Source organism: Lycium barbarum, chromosome 7, assembly GCF_019175385.1.
Source record: "Lycium barbarum isolate Lr01 chromosome 7, ASM1917538v2, whole genome shotgun sequence".
Taxonomy (NCBI): Eukaryota; Viridiplantae; Streptophyta; class Magnoliopsida; order Solanales; family Solanaceae; genus Lycium; species Lycium barbarum.
Genome location: NC_083343.1, coordinates 131,796,435 through 131,813,606, shown reverse-complemented (window position 1 = coordinate 131,813,606; position 17,172 = coordinate 131,796,435). Strand labels below are relative to the sequence as shown.

At 34.8% G+C, this 17,172-nt stretch overlaps 2 protein-coding genes across 6 annotated transcripts; both read right to left on the bottom strand.

The window, feature by feature from the left end:
• Positions 1 to 673: 673 nt before the first annotated feature.
• Positions 674 to 7,135, bottom strand: LOC132604478 (YTH domain-containing protein ECT4-like). 4 transcript variants are annotated; one of them, XM_060318001.1, is made up of 8 exons: positions 6,995 to 7,084; positions 6,837 to 6,896; positions 3,935 to 4,079; positions 3,777 to 3,850; positions 3,195 to 3,656; positions 2,479 to 2,994; positions 2,147 to 2,359; positions 674 to 1,702 (listed from the first exon to the last, which is right to left on the bottom strand). In XM_060318001.1, the coding sequence occupies exons 3-8, from the start codon at positions 4,017 to 4,019 to the stop codon at positions 1,082 to 1,084; spliced, it is 1,971 nt and encodes a 656-aa protein (XP_060173984.1). In that variant the 5' UTR covers positions 4,020 to 4,079; positions 6,837 to 6,896; positions 6,995 to 7,084; the 3' UTR covers positions 674 to 1,081. The 4 variants fall into 4 exon arrangements, with proteins under 4 accessions (XP_060173984.1, XP_060173983.1, XP_060173982.1 ...); XM_060318000.1 differs by having other exon boundaries at positions 6,837 to 7,135; XM_060317999.1 differs by lacking the exons at positions 6,837 to 6,896; positions 6,995 to 7,084 and adding an exon at positions 6,703 to 6,822.
• Positions 7,136 to 11,920: 4,785 nt separating this feature from the next.
• On the bottom strand, positions 11,921 to 16,646 carry LOC132602676 (inositol transporter 4-like). Of its 2 annotated transcripts, none has more exons than XM_060315473.1 (5): positions 16,552 to 16,630; positions 14,879 to 15,488; positions 14,674 to 14,781; positions 13,661 to 14,266; positions 11,921 to 12,612 (listed from the first exon to the last, which is right to left on the bottom strand). In XM_060315473.1, the coding sequence occupies exons 2-5, from the start codon at positions 15,419 to 15,421 to the stop codon at positions 12,136 to 12,138; spliced, it is 1,734 nt and encodes a 577-aa protein (XP_060171456.1). In that variant the 5' UTR covers positions 15,422 to 15,488; positions 16,552 to 16,630; the 3' UTR covers positions 11,921 to 12,135. The 2 variants fall into 2 exon arrangements, with proteins under 2 accessions (XP_060171456.1, XP_060171455.1); XM_060315472.1 differs by having other exon boundaries at positions 11,922 to 12,612; positions 14,879 to 15,549; positions 16,552 to 16,646.
• Between the last annotated feature and the right edge of the window lie 526 nt (positions 16,647 to 17,172).

The following is a 17,172-nucleotide window of genomic DNA, read 5'->3' as shown; positions in this document are numbered from 1 at the left end:
GTTATTTTGGCTTAAAATAAGTATTTAAAAACATATTTTTATCTTATTCAAACACTATAAAAATGCTAAAAAGTTATTTTGGCTTAAAAATACCCAAAAGAAGTCAATGCAAACAGGCTCTTACACTATTAGCTAAGGTGTCAAATAGGTGAGTCTAGTTGAATTTGAGTGGGTTAAAATGAGTTAAGATCGTAATAAATGGATGATCAAAGAAGTTCATATAAAGGAATCAATGACCTTTCTAATCCGTCCAACTCTTCCTATGTTCCTGTTTTTTATTTTCTCATAATGCGTTTAAGTACTTAATTAATATATTTATTACGACTCTATACAACATAATATTTTATTTATTTTTAAAAGAATTATCTTTCACCAACACTTTTGACTTACCAAGTGTTAGGTGGACCGAATATAACAGGTTAAATGACTGGAAATATAACAGGTTAAATGGACTAAATTATAAGTTTATGCCTTCCCTATCACCAGAACGAGGCTGCAAATTGAAAGTCGAAACAGGGAGATATATTTAAATCAGAAATTACTAATACACACAGGCACATAAATGAATATAAAGAAGCTATTATATAAACTGACACAAGAACCATAATAAAACAACTTCAGACATTGAGCGACAATTTAAACTGGAGACACTCTCAATAACTGAAGTCCAAGGTAACATCATCAAACCAAGGTCTAAAATTTCATTTAAACAAGGTCATGGACAGTACATTTGTTTTGAGTCTAACAATACAACGACTAAAGAATACCAAAAGTAAGCATTTTGCTTTATCTTTTTGTCTTAATGCTGAAGAAAAGATATGGAAACCTTGAATCTGTTGAAAAATAGAAGCCAAAAGGAAGAAACTTCAACTGTATTTGTAGCAATATCAGCCATCATCCGAACTCCAACCACAAACTAAAAATTAGCAGCTCAACCACGTTCTCCTCGAAAGGAGAAATGAAGAACAGAACATGTCCCAAGAAACTGATTCTTGGATCAACTTTGGTAGGACCAAGAATATTATACAACAGGGAACTAATTTTTCCTCTGGTATCAACACTTACTGTAGTAATACATACTTCACTTAAGGACTGTTTTTCCAGACCCACCGGCCTCATCGCGCTGGAAAGCTCTAGGATCAAGGGGAATTGTTCCAATCGTTAAGAAACTAGAAGATTCGGCACGTCCATTAACTTTAACAGGCATCGATCCCACAGTGACAACATCAACTGACTGGGTGCTTGCCACTGTGTTAGCAGTACTATGTACATCCAGGGGCTGAGCTTTCGATGGTTTCGGGCTGATAGTTAGGGAACCAATCTTCAGTGCACTATCAACTTGTGGACCTCCTTCAGCCACAAGTTTGTCACCATTATTTGCATTCTCTTTGTTGGCTTTAGACTCTATAGAATCCAGTTCTGCAGGAACAGCCATGCAATTTCCAGATTGTTTGTGTTCACTAGGCTTCGAGATCTTCTCACTTTCACCAGAAGGTAAACCAAAACTAGAATTTAGCTTGCGCGGAGGATCTATTACAGGCACAAAAAATGGGCTCTCATAGCTCCTGAACAGCAGCTTGGCTTTCTCTTCCTGCAACACTTTCTGTCTATTTTCATAATACATGAAGTCATCTAGTAATGATGTTCTTGATGCATAATCCTTGAACACTTTCAGCATCTCAATGCCTTTCTTGTAGCGTATCTGCACATTGAATAAAGGATGTCAGATTTTTTTTTCCAATGCCTTTCTTGCAGATATGTGCTTATTCACAATAAGGAGAAAAGGCAAAATTTTCTAAAATGTAGAGGCCAACTTCAGTAGAATGAAATGCAAGACAATGGCATCATGCCAGGTCTAAACAACTGTAATATCATACCATCAGATACCAAAAGAGTGAGAATTCTTGATTAACATTGTAGTTACAGAAATGAACAATAAAGAGAGCTCAAGAAATTAGGTAGCAGGTTCTATGGCATTTCCATATGGAGTTCATGTAGTAGCAGGTTTTGGCATTGCCAATACATGTTTCATCTATAACCACCTCAGACTAAAAATACTAATTTCAGATAAACATACTGATGGAAAAACGAGTAGTAGAAGCAAAGATAATATATATGTTGCAGCATGCAGAATTAAATAACAGACCTCTTGTGTGTCTCTGCTGTTAGTTACTGGCTTGTTCTCGTTGTTCTCTAATATAATATGCCTAAAGTTAGGGTTTGGGACATCCTTTATGAAGTGCCACTTCACAGGGAAGCTACCACTCCACTTATCTTGCTGCCAGAAATCCATGTCCTTGTAGAAGTCTACAGGACCAGTCATTTCAGCAACACCACAAAACTGGCCACTTGCATTAACCTTCATGTTCAAGATTCAAAAAAACTATCAAATTAGTTGAGTTTTTTGGACAATGAAATATTTGACTAAAATAATTGGTGCTTACTGCTGATTAGACCTAGTGGTAGAAATCAACTAACCGAGAAAAAAAGGAATATTGGACAGCCTCTTGGATTTCCAGCAGCAATTCTCTGAGCATCTTCATAAGCACCATTCAGCTTTTTGTTCCCATTAGGGGTAGATGACCAAACATTGTACTTTATACTCTTGTGCACATCATCCTCACTGTACGATTTAATTACGAAAAACTTGGCATTCACAAAGTCCATCAAAAAATCACCTCTATTATACTCATCAGCATGAATAACTATATTCCCTTGCACATCAACAGCTCCTGCTCTTGTAGTGTAGGCCTTCACAACCAATTGCTTTTTCGTTTTGTCATTTCTAGGTCCTCGATTCTGTTCTGTCAATGTATCAGGGCTAACTTTCCCATCACTTGGGGCTCTTCCATTTAGAAACTTTGGTCTGGCTTTATCTGTATTGCCTCTGAGATCAGACAAGTCAATATCAGAAGGAAGAGGAGCCCTCAGTTGACCATGATTAGACAGAGCCTTCCCATGAATAATGCTTCCTATAGCTTGAGCAACTTTACCCTATCAAAGGATTCATAAAAAACTCAGAAAGTGATGCATGAGCCACAGTCCAATGAAGAGGTGAAGAAAAGATACAAATTAGAGTTTCTATAATAAGTACAAGTGCACACTTGAAAATAGAATAAAACTAACAAATCAACCAACATAAAAGCAGCCCGACCCTATTGAACACCTTCCAAACACGGAAGAAAGCTCCTTACCGGGTGTACTTGAGAGGACAGACTGGAAAAACCATGCGACACATGTTGCTTGCTCGATGCAGCATTTATCTTTGCACTTTCAGATCCCCTATTGGATGCACTTTTATAGCCTGAAGCTGGGCCTAATGAATTTGGGGTAAAGATTGGAGATGTTGAGGATAAATTACGCTTAAGACGGAGATCTTCAGCTCTATTATTAGTAGTAGATATAATACTCTCCATTATTTGGTCTGCAGGATTCGCAAGAATACCAGAGGAGGATGGTGCCACCATGGGAAAGTACGATGGTGATCCCAAGTTTTCATAAGGGGGGATTGTGTAGTAATGTTGTGGCCCTGCACATGGACCATCAACTCCTACTACAGCACCAGGAATGTAAGGGTTGTATGGGTTATATGAAGACTGTGCACATCCATAGTTAGGTGTATAATATACATAAGGGAAACTTTCAGTTTGAGCATCCTGAAATGAAAAACAAGCAAGCATGAATTACAAAATACAGTCAACACAGACAATACACTGCAATAAAAATTAATTAATTATTAATGTACTTTGGTTAACTAGGTCCACAAATGAACTAACCATATACTGAATATCTTGACCATCCAGACCATAAAATCTTTGGTGGCCATCCCAATCACCGGGGGATTCTAATCCTGACCAAATAAAACGTTAACATAAGTAAAGGATCCAGCTATCATTGGCAATTTGGCATCTCAAGTTAAATTCCAGTATCATACCTGTACAGAAGTACCCATAATTGGTGGTAGGTGGATAATATAATCCCTGATCAACAACAAACTCAGGGGCTCCTTCATTATACATAGCTTGAAAGTTGTGAAGCAGCAGACTGGAGATATGCAGGTTTGCCTCAGTACCCTGAATCTGGTACCACAGAGAAAATACCTTTATCATTTGAACCATCACATTCTAAAATAAAATGACACTGATAAGTCACTGAACATTGTTCATGAGGGCAAAAATATCTTAAATACCATTACTAATCACTAATCCCAAACTTTACCATATAATCATCCACATAACCTTGCTCAGGAATATTATATACTTCCATTACCATGCCAGGACTACCACTCCTTTACATAAAAGAAGTAAAACAAAAATGTAATAACCAATATGTGTGTGTGACTCTAACAGGCAAAATTGACTCAAGAAGAAGCAGAACTTATTTCAGAAGAAAAAGAAAATGCAGCAATTTGTCAGAACTGCTAGACAACAAACAAAAACCTAGTAACCGACCCACAAAAGACAATAGCAAAGAAAATTTAAAAATGCACTACCATCCATCAATTTCATCAGCAAAAAGTCATACTACAAGTTTGACCAAACTCTTACTCCAACATCTAATGCATCCAACTAGCTAAGCCCAACTCCCATGTATGCTCATAAATTCGCCACATCAATCTCCATTTCAGCGACAACTCAACTCACACAAGGAAATGATACACTTGAAAGACATACAATTAACCACGAATACAATCCAAGCTATAGTTAGAACATCTTTTGTCATCTACAATCAACTAAATCTCAAATCATAAACTAGCTAACATCAGCTAAGTAAATCCTCATCCTAGTTAGACTATTTTAGCCAGGCCTGCTCCTACATTTGGGCTTGATACCAAGAATATTTTGTCAAGTTCACATAAGCACTCACGTATTATTATTTTTTATAACAGTGGTGTCTAGTACAGCTTGCACGCACCTCCCACCAACAACATGTACCAGCCACCAGGTAACTCCGTCAACCATGGCTTAGACAGGGTAGCCCGATGCACAAACCATCCCGCGTTAGCAGGGTCCGGGGAAGGGCGTGTAATGTAGACAACCTACCCTAATGCAAGTATAGTGGCCTACCCTAACACAAGTATAGTGGTTGCTTCCACGGCTCGAACCAGTGACCTATGGAGACGACTCACCGTGGCTCCAAGACACCACAGATGGGAAGAATTACTTAATATTTTTGTCTCCGCTAGACCTTATGATTCTCCTCCCACTAAGCACTCCAAATTTTCACGTAAGCAAGAAAAGTAAGATTATTTGAAGTTCGAAACCAAAGCTGAAGTGGCATGATAGCAAAGCAAATTAGGAATCCATAAAGAAGCATAGTCAAACCATTTCGGATAAAATATGTTTTAACTCAATCAAAACAGAAGAACATAAACCCTAAAGGAAAAACAACATGTTCCGTCTAAAATACAACTACCAACGTAATACGGTAACGTTTGCTCAAGCAGTATATTTTTGTTAAGAAATTCATTAAATATGTACAAATATTAAATTTAGAACCCAATTATTATCACTTGAAATCATTATTCTAAAATTCAGAACCTATAAAGTTGAAATCCTGGGTCTACTACCTCAATCACAAACTAGTTGAAGTCAATTATATTCCGCACATTAACAACAACAGACATAGCGTAATCCCACAAGTGGGGTCTGGGGATGGTAGAGCGTATGCAGACTTCGCCTCTACCTTGCGAGGAAGAGAGGTTGTTACCACCCTCGGCTGAAGAGAGAGCGTGACAAAAAAGGTCAGACAAGGATCAATGAAAGTACTAAACTAGTTGGTACCAACCATGTTCCATCTATCAAAAGAGTCTAAACTTTATACAAAAAACAGCATAGGCACCAAATACTAAGCACAATAAAATCCTAAAAAAATACATAATAAAAATTTGCTGAATTGAGAAGAAATAATTACCAATTACAGAGCAGATTCAACTGAAGAGCAGAAAAAGGACTTTTTTTTAAACCATTATGTAATATCTAGTTGAAGTCAATTATATTCCTCACATTAAACACAAAATCTAAGATACAACTATCAAAAAAATCTAAACTTTATACAAAAAACAGCATAGGCATCAACTTGAATCCTAAAAAAAAAAATACAAAACTAATATAAACTTGCTGAATTGAGAAGAAATAATTACCAATTACAGAGCAGATTCAACTGAAAAGCAGAAAAAGGACTTTTTTTTTTTTAACCATTATGTAATATCTAGTTGAAGTCAATTATATTCCTCACATTAAACACAAAATCTAAGATACAACTATCAAAAAAATCTAAACTTTATACAAAAACAGCATAGGCATCAACTTAAATCCTAAAAAAAAAATACAAAACTAATATAAACTTGCTGAATTGAGAAGAAAGAATTACTAATTGCAAAGCAGATTCAACTGGGGATCAGAAAAAAGGAATTTTTTTACCATTATATAATCTCTAAAGCAATTTTTTACCATTATTACCAAATACTAAGCACAATAAAATCCTAATAAAATACAAAATTAATAGAAATTTGCTAAATTTAGAAGAAAAAATTACCAATTGCAGAGCAGATTCAACTGAAGAGCAGAAAAATACAATTTTTTACCATGATACAATCTCTAAAACAATTTTTTACCATTATTACCAAATACTAAGCACAATAAAGTCCTAATAAAACACAAAATTAATAAAAAATTAATGAATTTAGAAGAAAAAAATTACCAATTGCAGAGCAGATTCAGCACAAAGTTGAAAAAAACAACTTTTTACCATTATTACCAAATACTAAGCACAATAAAGTCCTAATAAAACACAAAATTAATAAAAATTTAATGAATTGAGAAGAAAAAAATTACCAATTGCAGAGCAGATTCAGCACAAAGTTGAAAAAAGCAACTTTTTAACCATTATATAACCTGTAAATTTGTTAAATAAGACATGGTTAATTAAAAACCCTAACCCTAAAAAGAAAGAAAAGCGAATTATAGATTTGGGGAAAAAAAAATTGGCGGACTTTTGTGAAACGAAAAATTGGAAAAACGCGAATTGAGAGGTAATAAGTGGGGTGGGTGGGTGGTGATGAGGGCGTGGGTGGTGATTAGGGGTGGGGTGGCTTGGGGTGGGTGGTGATTAGGGGGTGGGGTTGATGGCAGAGAGGTATAAGCAGTGTACAACACGAAAACGGTTGCACGATAAGTTTGGATGTACCTTTTTACATAGTGACGCTTCTTATATAGATTTTTTTTTGTTTTAAAAGGAACAAAAATCAGATTTGGCCTTGATCAGGGTTGGGCGTTCGGGCCATCGGATTCGATATGAAATTTTTTGTTTGGATATTTGATTTTTGGATTGGATATTTTAAATTCGGTTTGGATATTTCGGATTTTTGGATTTGACTCTTGAGACTTAAGGCAAACTTATTAGCGAAATTCATGTGTTAGTTTCACAGAAGTAAATCTAAATCTTAGTTGTTCAGTAAAAAAAAAAAAACCTTCAAGTTCAAATTAGTATTAACAAATCCAAGTCATGTCTAACATAGCAAATTCATACTAAATAAAAGCATTCTAGAAAAATGAAAATGAACAAAACAAAATCTAAGTAATCATCTGGAAAAATGACAAAGAATTCTGCTGCGAGTGACACTAACGTGAGACTTTTGAGAATTGAGAAGTAAGAAAACTCTATGTTATATTTGATTTAGTAGAGAATTGTATATTGTATTTAATATTTTAATGGGTATGGCCTTAGGTACTAATCTATTGGACCTTTAGAAACTATTCTTATTGGTACTGGGCACATATGATACATGTAGGGCTAGATAAAAGGTATAAAAATTTCGGATTTTCAGATATCCAAAAATTCATAGTACTAATAGCCTGTTTGGCCAAGCTTCTAAAAACAACTTATTTTAAAAAGTACTTTTAGCTAAAAGCAGTTTGTGTTTGGTCAATTAATTTAAAAAATACTTTTGAGCAGCAATTAGTGTTTGGCCAAGCTTTTAAAAAGTGTTTCTATGTGTATTTTTCTCAAAAGTACTTTTCAAAAAAGTGTTTTGGGCAAAATCTATTTTTTTACCTTCTGAAAAATTATTTCTGCTACTCCTCAAATGCACTTATTTTCTCCCAAAAGTTTGGCCAAACACCTCACTTTTTTTTTTAAATAAGCACTTATTGAAAAAATAAGTACTTTTGGGGGAAAAATAAGCTTGGCCTAACAAGCTATAAATCCATATCCAATTCGAAATTCATAAATTTTAAAAATAAAATTTGAAGTCCGATCCATAATCCAAATATCCAAACCAAATATTTAAAAAGTTTGAATTTCGGGTTGGCCCAAACTGTGCTCACCTCTAAGCTTTGTGCTCGCTTCGTTATACGTTTTTGATATATTTGCCAATAACAACAATTTAATCAGTACAATCACAAAAAGATACACAGACCTTATCCTACCTTGAAAGGTAAAAGAGATTATTTCTGATGGACCTTAGCTTATAATAAAGCAATAACAAAGCAAAGTCAAATAGAAAAAAAAAACAATAATCACAACCCAGGGTATGCTAAGCTAAGAAAAAGAGGCAGTAAATAATTTTGCGAAATGAAAAATTGAAATAAGCGATTTGAGAGGTATTAAAGGGTGGTGGGGTAATTGCAGGGATATAGCAGTGCACAACACGAAAACGGTTGCACGATAAGTTTGGGTGTACCTTTCCACGTAGTGACACTTCTTATATAAGAAATTTTAAGAAAAAGAAAAAATAGAGATAAACAACGTTTTGGGTTCTTTCGAAACATCTAGTGCTTAATGAATTAAAATTAATTAAAAAAATTTAAAAAGGAGCAAAAAAAAAAAAAGAATAAAAGGGTAACCTTCCACTCTTACAAATAGATTATATTTACTCTTCGTTTTTTTAATATATTTATTTTGGTCATTCAATTAACATCATATTTATTGTTTGTATTCTAAAAAAATTATATTTATCTCTACTTTTTAAGTCCCTAAGTCTTACCGTAGGTATTTTTTTTTGGGGGGGGGGGGGTGTTGTTGAGTGCGTGGGTAGGGGGTGGGGTTGATGGCAGATATAGGGCGCATAGCAGTGCACAACACGAAACAGTTGCACGAAAGTTTGGATGTACCTTTCCACATAGTGACAGTTCTTATACTCGCTCTGTTCAAATTAGTTTGACACTTTTCGTTTTTGGTAGTCAAATTTTTTGATTTTGATTATGTGTGAACATAGAATTGTTAAAGTTTTTGAAATAAAATTTACATATTTGGAAACTACGTAAAAAGTACTATAAGTCACCAAAATTAATAATTTAAAATATTTAAAAGACATACAAAAAATTACGGTCAAAGAACAACTCGTTTGACTTTCGAAAAGCGAAAAGTATTAAATAAATTGGGACGGAGGGAGCATATGAAAAGAAAATTGGAAGTGAACGACGCCGGTTTGGGTTCCTTCGGGCCATCTAGTGCATATTGAATTAAAAATTAAAAATTTAATACAAGGAATAAAAAAGAGAATAAATAAATGAGAAAATTTCATACCCCCTGTCCAGCTTACCGAGGATATGACCTTAAATAGGAAGTTATGGTGGACACAAATTAGGATAAAAGATTAGTAAATAGTTGAGCGTTGTTTTACATATCATTTCATACTAGTAGTCGTAGTATTACTCTTCTAATTTCTTGTCCTTTGATTTTTGAGACTATATATTGTTTCTTGTACTTCGATTATCATATTAATTTGAGATAGTTACTGCTACTTTTTCAAACAGTTTTATCATGCTTTTTATAATATTTTGCCATGACTTTTTATACTGCTTTGAATTGTTTGTCCTTGTCCTGAGGGTCTATGGGAAACAATCTCTCACCTCCCAAAGTAGGCAATAAGGCCTGCGTACGTTCTACCCTCTACCCCACTTTATGAAATTTTACTGGGTATGTTGTTGTTGTAGCTATAGTTTATAGAGTAATTACTAAACATAGCTATAGTTTATGTACTTACAAAACCTAGTTGTAGTTATTGTATCAAGCGATATTAGTCATATTGGCGCATACTGTGTCAACTAAAATCGCGCCTAAAGAATAACATCAACACATACTATAAATGACTACGTTTCATAAATAATAGTTACATTTTTTAACTTTTTAAAACTATAGCTAGGTTTCGTATATACAATTTGTAGCTACGAAAGTTTGGATGTACCTTTCCAAACAGCAACAGTTCTTATATGTTGTGACGGAAAATTAAATGAGATAGAACCACGTAATAATGGGCTAATGGCACATACTCGAGATGGGGGGACAAGTTTCAACAAAATTTTATTCAGAATTCTCATTTTATGGGTTATGGGTAAAGCCACATCTTAATGTAATTTTATGTTTAATTTTTTTCCTTTCTGAAATTCCCTTAATCTATAATTTTGAAAGAAAAAACAAGATCACATAATGAATTCTAATTTATAATTACGTGAGTATTCTGAAATTCATTTATCTATTTCACTAATCAATAATATAAGTGACTCTTTATTTTCCCCAAATTCTAGCTTGAATAGAGACACGTGACATAGGTCAAAGACCCCCGTAAAGATAAGGTGTGTCCGTGAAACTTCGTGTACAGTTTAGGGGGTACTTGCCTTATTCTAGATACATGCACAACAACACAAGGTAAAGAATATAAATGGAGAATGGGTACAACGTGACTTCTTAAATTTTAAAAATATCATACTATAGATCTTACTGAAATAATATTCATGTATCACAATGATCTTGTCATAGACTGTAATAGAAATTTTTTGTCCGACTCCCTCATGAAATCGTTCAAGATATTAAACTTCTTGAAGTATTGGAGATAATGTAGTACTTTGTCAAGGTGTGTGTGTATTTCAGTTTCTCTTCTATTCTAAGAGGGTTCTTTCAACGCCTTGTAATTGTGCAAATTGAATGAATAAACTGATGAAATTTGCATTTTAGTGCTATCATAATATAAAAGAGAGCTTTTGCTAAGTGGGGTTGTTTTGGGCAAGACAATATTTAGGGCCAACCGGCAACAGGTAGTCCTTTTGATATTACCCTACCAAATTACTGTTATACTAGGTACAATTTCTTTCAATTATCTAAAGAAACTAAACAAGGGGACCTCTAAGGTCCTTGAATGACTTATATGTTTTCCAGATGGAAGAAAATAACGGTTCACAAATAAATCACCTAAACTATAGATGTGATGTTATAGTATTTAATTAGGAGTTGGGAACTTTGATTTTTTCTTTTCATCTTTTGGTTTCATATGAACAAATCTTGAGACAAAGTAATGTAGAAAAGAGCTTTTTTTTTTTTTTTTTTTAAATTTTAACTTATCCAATGACAAGGACAAATTGAAAATGATGTCAGATACGACGAACTTTAGACATATATGTCTTTAACTATTTGGGTTGTCCAATATAGCTCAGCCAAATGAGAACTTGTTCATATTGTTGGTCCCAAGTCTAGATAAAGGAGAAGGGTCATTGTAGGTTGACAATGCAATGAACTTAATTAGTCAATTAGTGATAAATCTTCGTAATACAATTGTCAAGTGAAGATCCATATAACCGATCCCAACTTGTTTGGGACTAGGACGCAATAGTTGTTATTGTGATATTTTGGGTTTGTCCAATATAGGTAGGGAGGAGAAAAGGTAATATACTGATACATTTATGAAATATGATCATGAAAATCCTGAATAAATGGAAGGATGTCCAGGGAATTTTTTATCTCACTGTGGTAAAACGGCTCTTAAATTGGTAGGAGAGTTGAGCACATCTAGCCAACAACCAATATCTTGGTAGATTTATAAATCTACAAATGAACTTTCTGAATCCATTTTATCAAATTCAAACTTTATTTTATACATTAAATACCTTAGAAAGGCTAGTTGTACCGGAAAATTTGAATAGGAAGCAATATCCGATAAAGAATTTGACACTAAGTTGCCAAACAAATGATGAAGCACTCGTCACTTCTTCAAGTGCCAAAAAGAATTGAATGACATAATAAGTAAAACAAGTTGTCTTTTTTTCAATTTGATTACAACTTAATATCTGTGTGCATATGTAATACAATATAAATGAGGAAGGCGAAAAAATAATGCTCTCTGTATATACACTATGGATATCATTTTGTGTGATCAGAGATTTCTTTAGTAGTCGTGTTTTTCCTAAATGGAGAGTATCCTTTCTGCAACACTTTCTCGATTTCCTCGAATTGCATCCCTTTGGTTTCAGGAACGAGGAAGAAGATGGCAATGAGTCCAAGAAGTGAAAACCCCGCGAATAGGAGGAACGTGCCAGAAGAGCCAAGATGTTCGATTAATGTCAAGAATGTTAAACTAACAATTAGATTTGAAGTCCAGTTGGAAACTGCTGCAATTCCTCCACCTACTCCTCTGAACTTTAAGGGGTAAATCTCAGAGTTGACAACCCATGGTATTGTTCCCATACCTGGTGAGTATAGTATGATGTATAATGCAAGAAAAATCACGGCTAAGAATCCGAACTTGCTTGGACAACCTTCCGTGTACCAAACGCGTTTCTCTGCTTGGCAAGCTTGTTCGAGTGCGTCTGTTTTAGCTATACATGCTCCGGGAGCAAACTGCACATTAAGACAAATTTAAAACCAATGAGATGTAAGTTATGTTAGTAGAAGAGAAATATTAGTGAGGTAACTAGACGAGCACTTGCAAGAGAGCGACTGACACATCACATCTAAAACTGCTATAGTAAAGTAGAATGAAAGTACCTTACATTAGTTCTATCTTTTCCATACATATCTAATTTATCTTGCCATATGATTGTTTTGTCTATTGATCTATAAACTCATCAGTTATCATCATCCCCACTACTCCTAGAACTTCTCAAACCGCTCTCTCGGGGATTGCTTCAATTCAAACCGGGCTATTTTCTTCATTTTGCTTAATTTATGTGATTCCGCTTCCTTTCCATATCGGTGTGCTATATCTATATGTACACCTCCTCGTGCGAGTCCTCATGCAAGAAGGCATGTTTCATGTATGTATGGCGCTCATGTTGCTCGGACTCTCCAAAAAATGATGTTGTGCCCGTGTGAGATGACTCAGATCCTCCAAAATTGCATAGCTTTTGGAGTATCCGACTCACACCAGACGGTATTCTAAAACCTTAAAGAGTCTGAGCAACATAGGGTGACACAAAAGAGACTTCTACATTCGTAGGTTTTAGTTACGTGAATCTTAGTAACTATCTAAGCATGTATCGTGACAATGTTCAAATTCACCTATTCAAACTACTTGCATCAATATAAACTTAGCCACCTAGATACTTGCATAAGCAATGACTCAAGCCACATAGATAGCCTACGAGGCACATGCATCTCGGGCCAGATGCAATTCTAGGATATTCAAAACTATTGCTCCCTCCGTTCCAATTTATGTGGTACTCTTTCCTTTAAAAGTCAGTTCCAAAAGAATGACACGTTTTCATATTTAGTAACAATTTAACTTTAAACTTTCCATTTTACCTTTAGTGAGATGATTTATGGTCATACACATAATTATGGCTTGTTTTAGACCACAAGTTTCAAAAGTCTTCCTTTCCTTCTTAAACTTTGTGTCCAGTCAAACAACATCCACATAAATTGGGACGGAGGAAGTATTCTGACTTACCAGATTGGTATTTGAACAAAATCCGCAATTAGCTTTTTTAGCCAAGCACTTCATGCAATTCCAAGAGGATGGATTGGGGGCATTAGCATAAGCCTGACAGGTATTGTTGCCAAAATGAGCAGATTCATTGCTGCTGACTGCTGGAGCATGCGCGGCTGCTTGGAAGAATATAACAGACAAGATAACAAGGCAAGAAATGATACCGATCATGGAGATCGTCATGAGTCTCCTCCTGCCATATTTGTCGACAAACGCCATACTAACTATTGATCCAACCGCGTTGAGACCAGAGGTGATAAGAGTTAGTCCCATAGCAGTCCTCTTAGATGCAAATCCAGCAAATTGCATGATAGTCGGGCCATAATACATGACAGTGTTGATACCGACAAATTGTTGAGCCACTTGAACACAAATACCGGCGTAGAGTGCTCTTCTACATGCCGTGTTTCCAAACGCTTTCTTGATTTGAGTAAATGTGCTACTCCCAATTGAACCTTCAATTGCCTTTTCTTCTTCAATTGACTTCTTCATCGCCAGCATTTCGTCCTCTACTTCCTCTGCTGAATAAATTTTCGCCAATATTTCCCTCGATTCATCCACTTTGCCCTAATATATACCAAACAAACATCATTTTCTTGAGGATTTCTTTGGCCTCATCCACTTTTACCAAGTATATACCAATCAAACGTCATTAGTACATAAATTTTTCACCAAAATATATAAATTTTCTTGAGGATTTCTTTGGCCTCATCCATTTTTCCCTTATTTATACCAATCAAACATCATTAGTACATAAAAAATTTCCAAGATTTCCTTGGCCACATCCACTTTTTCCTAATGTTTAGAAAGAGTTTAAGTTCTATATGCACATACTGTATAATTACGTAATCAGGTCATTTATAAGGTAAATGCAGATAAATCTCGATGATAGTGTTACATGTTAATTTACACTGTAGTATAAAAAATCTTTTTTTGTTACCAATCACGCATTGTTTACATCATTGATCTAGTACCTTTCTGTAAAGCCATCTTGGAGACTCGGGGAGGGTAAGCATGAGCAGCAATTGAATAACTGCCGGAAGTGCAGCAATGCCAAGCATCCAACGCCACGTTCCTTTCACCTGAGACAAGTCCGACATGATTTACTATGATTCTCAGATAGACTAAGTAGACCCAAAAAAAGGTGCATAATGACGACTTAAAATTCGTAGTAATTACATTAGTGAAGGCAAGATTGATTAGATACGCAAGGAACTGTCCTACAGTAATGAGAAGACCATTCGTGCTGACAAGGGCACCTCTGATCTTATGAGGAGAAGCTTCTGATATATAAAGAGGAGATGTCATTGAGGCCATTCCAACTCCTAAACCGACGAATATCCTTCCAAGGATAATCACCCAAGGAACCGGAGCAAAAGCCATAACGACTGAACCAATAAAGAAGAGAACATCGGCTATGAGAATGGAAAATTTCCTTCCAAACTTGTCATTAAGCCAACCACCAAAGGCAGCACCAAAAATTGCACCAGCAACAGCCATACTAACAATAGTTTCTTGAAGCCACGTTTTCTCATCGACTTCTTTAAAATCTTCCTTTATGTAAAGAAGCGCCCCAGAAATAACACCGGTGTCAAAACCAAAAAGAAATCCTCCAATGCCAGCTGATAAAGCCAGCCTCATAATATATGGAGTTTCCCATACTGCACTCCAGCAATTTGTGAACTCTGTTTTATCTGCTTTGCTTATTCCTCCCTCTACCATTTTGTTTTCTTATTTGCATTCACAATCTTGTTTTGTTTGGAGAAAAGTGACTTCTTGGTTGCTTCAACTACAAAATAAAGATAGAATTTGATGCTTTACAGAATTCAGATATGCAAACCTTTAGAAGTCTGCATTAAAAAAACAAAATTAGACAGGATTATTACGACAACAATAACCAGAGGTAAATCAAGAATTTAAATTTGATGGGTTCAGTTTTTCTATGTGTTGGTATTCTATATAACAGACATAGGACTCGACTTGTTGGATGTTACGGGGTTCAGTGAGCACTGAGCACCATGCCGAACCATTGCATTTTTAGGTTCATAACACATGCGCATATATGTTCCGAGTAAAATATTGGGTTGAGTTGAATCTTTGTTGTATCTGCCACCGGCAGTTAGTAACGGAATCAGGACTTTCACTAAGAGAATTCAAATATAAGGAAATAAACATACGAAGAAACCGAGGGAATTCAACATCTGCATATACATAAAGAATAATTTTGTCCTTATATATACAATATAACTTTCCCACAAAGGGGTTTGGATGAACCCTTGCAGCATGCTAGCTTCGCCCCGACCGACGATAACTACGCCTCAACCCCACACAAAATTTAGGTTGGCTATATGAATCGTCACACTATCCATATCGCATCATTTAAGCTGATCTCAATCTAATTAAGAGATGGACGCGATATATAATCATCGGGTTCTGTTGAAACACCACTTGTTACACGAAGCATAGATATATAAATTTTGAAAAAATCACTAAAATTTCAACAAATATTAATATTTGAAGCTATGATTACAAAAAAAAAAATGTGTGGGGTTCAGCAATGAGAACATAAAGATTGAATCCGTCAAACTTATATCCCGTATTCGCCTCTAAATCCAAATTATATGATATATTGTAATCATTGTGCTAATCACTTTCAAGAGAAAAACTAACCTAATAGAAAGAGGTGGAAATATTTTTTTTATAGAGAAAGAACATGCAAATGCTTAAACCTTCATAAAAAGCAAATGTTTAAAAACCTTCATAAAGAATAAAAGCAAACACAATTATAAAGACAACATCATGAAAGTCATAACTACTTTGCAAATAATTAATTTCCAAGAGACAAAAATTACCTTATATTTGCGTGAAGTGATTCAGATATGAAGGTAGAAGGGAGAAATATAAGCCTTTTAGTTTCTAAGTGGATGTTTATAATATCCATTTAAAGACTGGCCGTTGAGCAAAAATAAATTATTTCCATTAATTTATTTACTTTTTCAGAAAAGGCAACCACTTGTTTACTTATTTTACACACAGATATGTCGGGAAATTTAAGGTTTACCTTTTATTTCGACAATTTATATACGGATTATAATGCAGAGATTTATAGGGAATAATAATCGCTCAATTATTGTGATCTTATCCGAAGTTTTAAGATATATAATCCAAATCAAATGTTTGTCTTAACTGGATAAAATTTTGTTTCCCGTTACATTATTGACATATATATCTAATCACTTTATATTGCATAATATTGGCGTAAGATGAGTTTAAAACTTTAAATGACGTGGTCAGTGAAGATTTATATAGCCGATTCTAATCACTTTATATTGCATAATATTGGCGTAAGATGAGTTTAAAACTTTAAATGATGTGGTCAGTGAAGATTCATATAGCCGATTCTAATTTGTTGGAATTGAGGCACAACATTAATTATTGTATTTAATCACTTAATTTATTCAGTTTGGTAATAT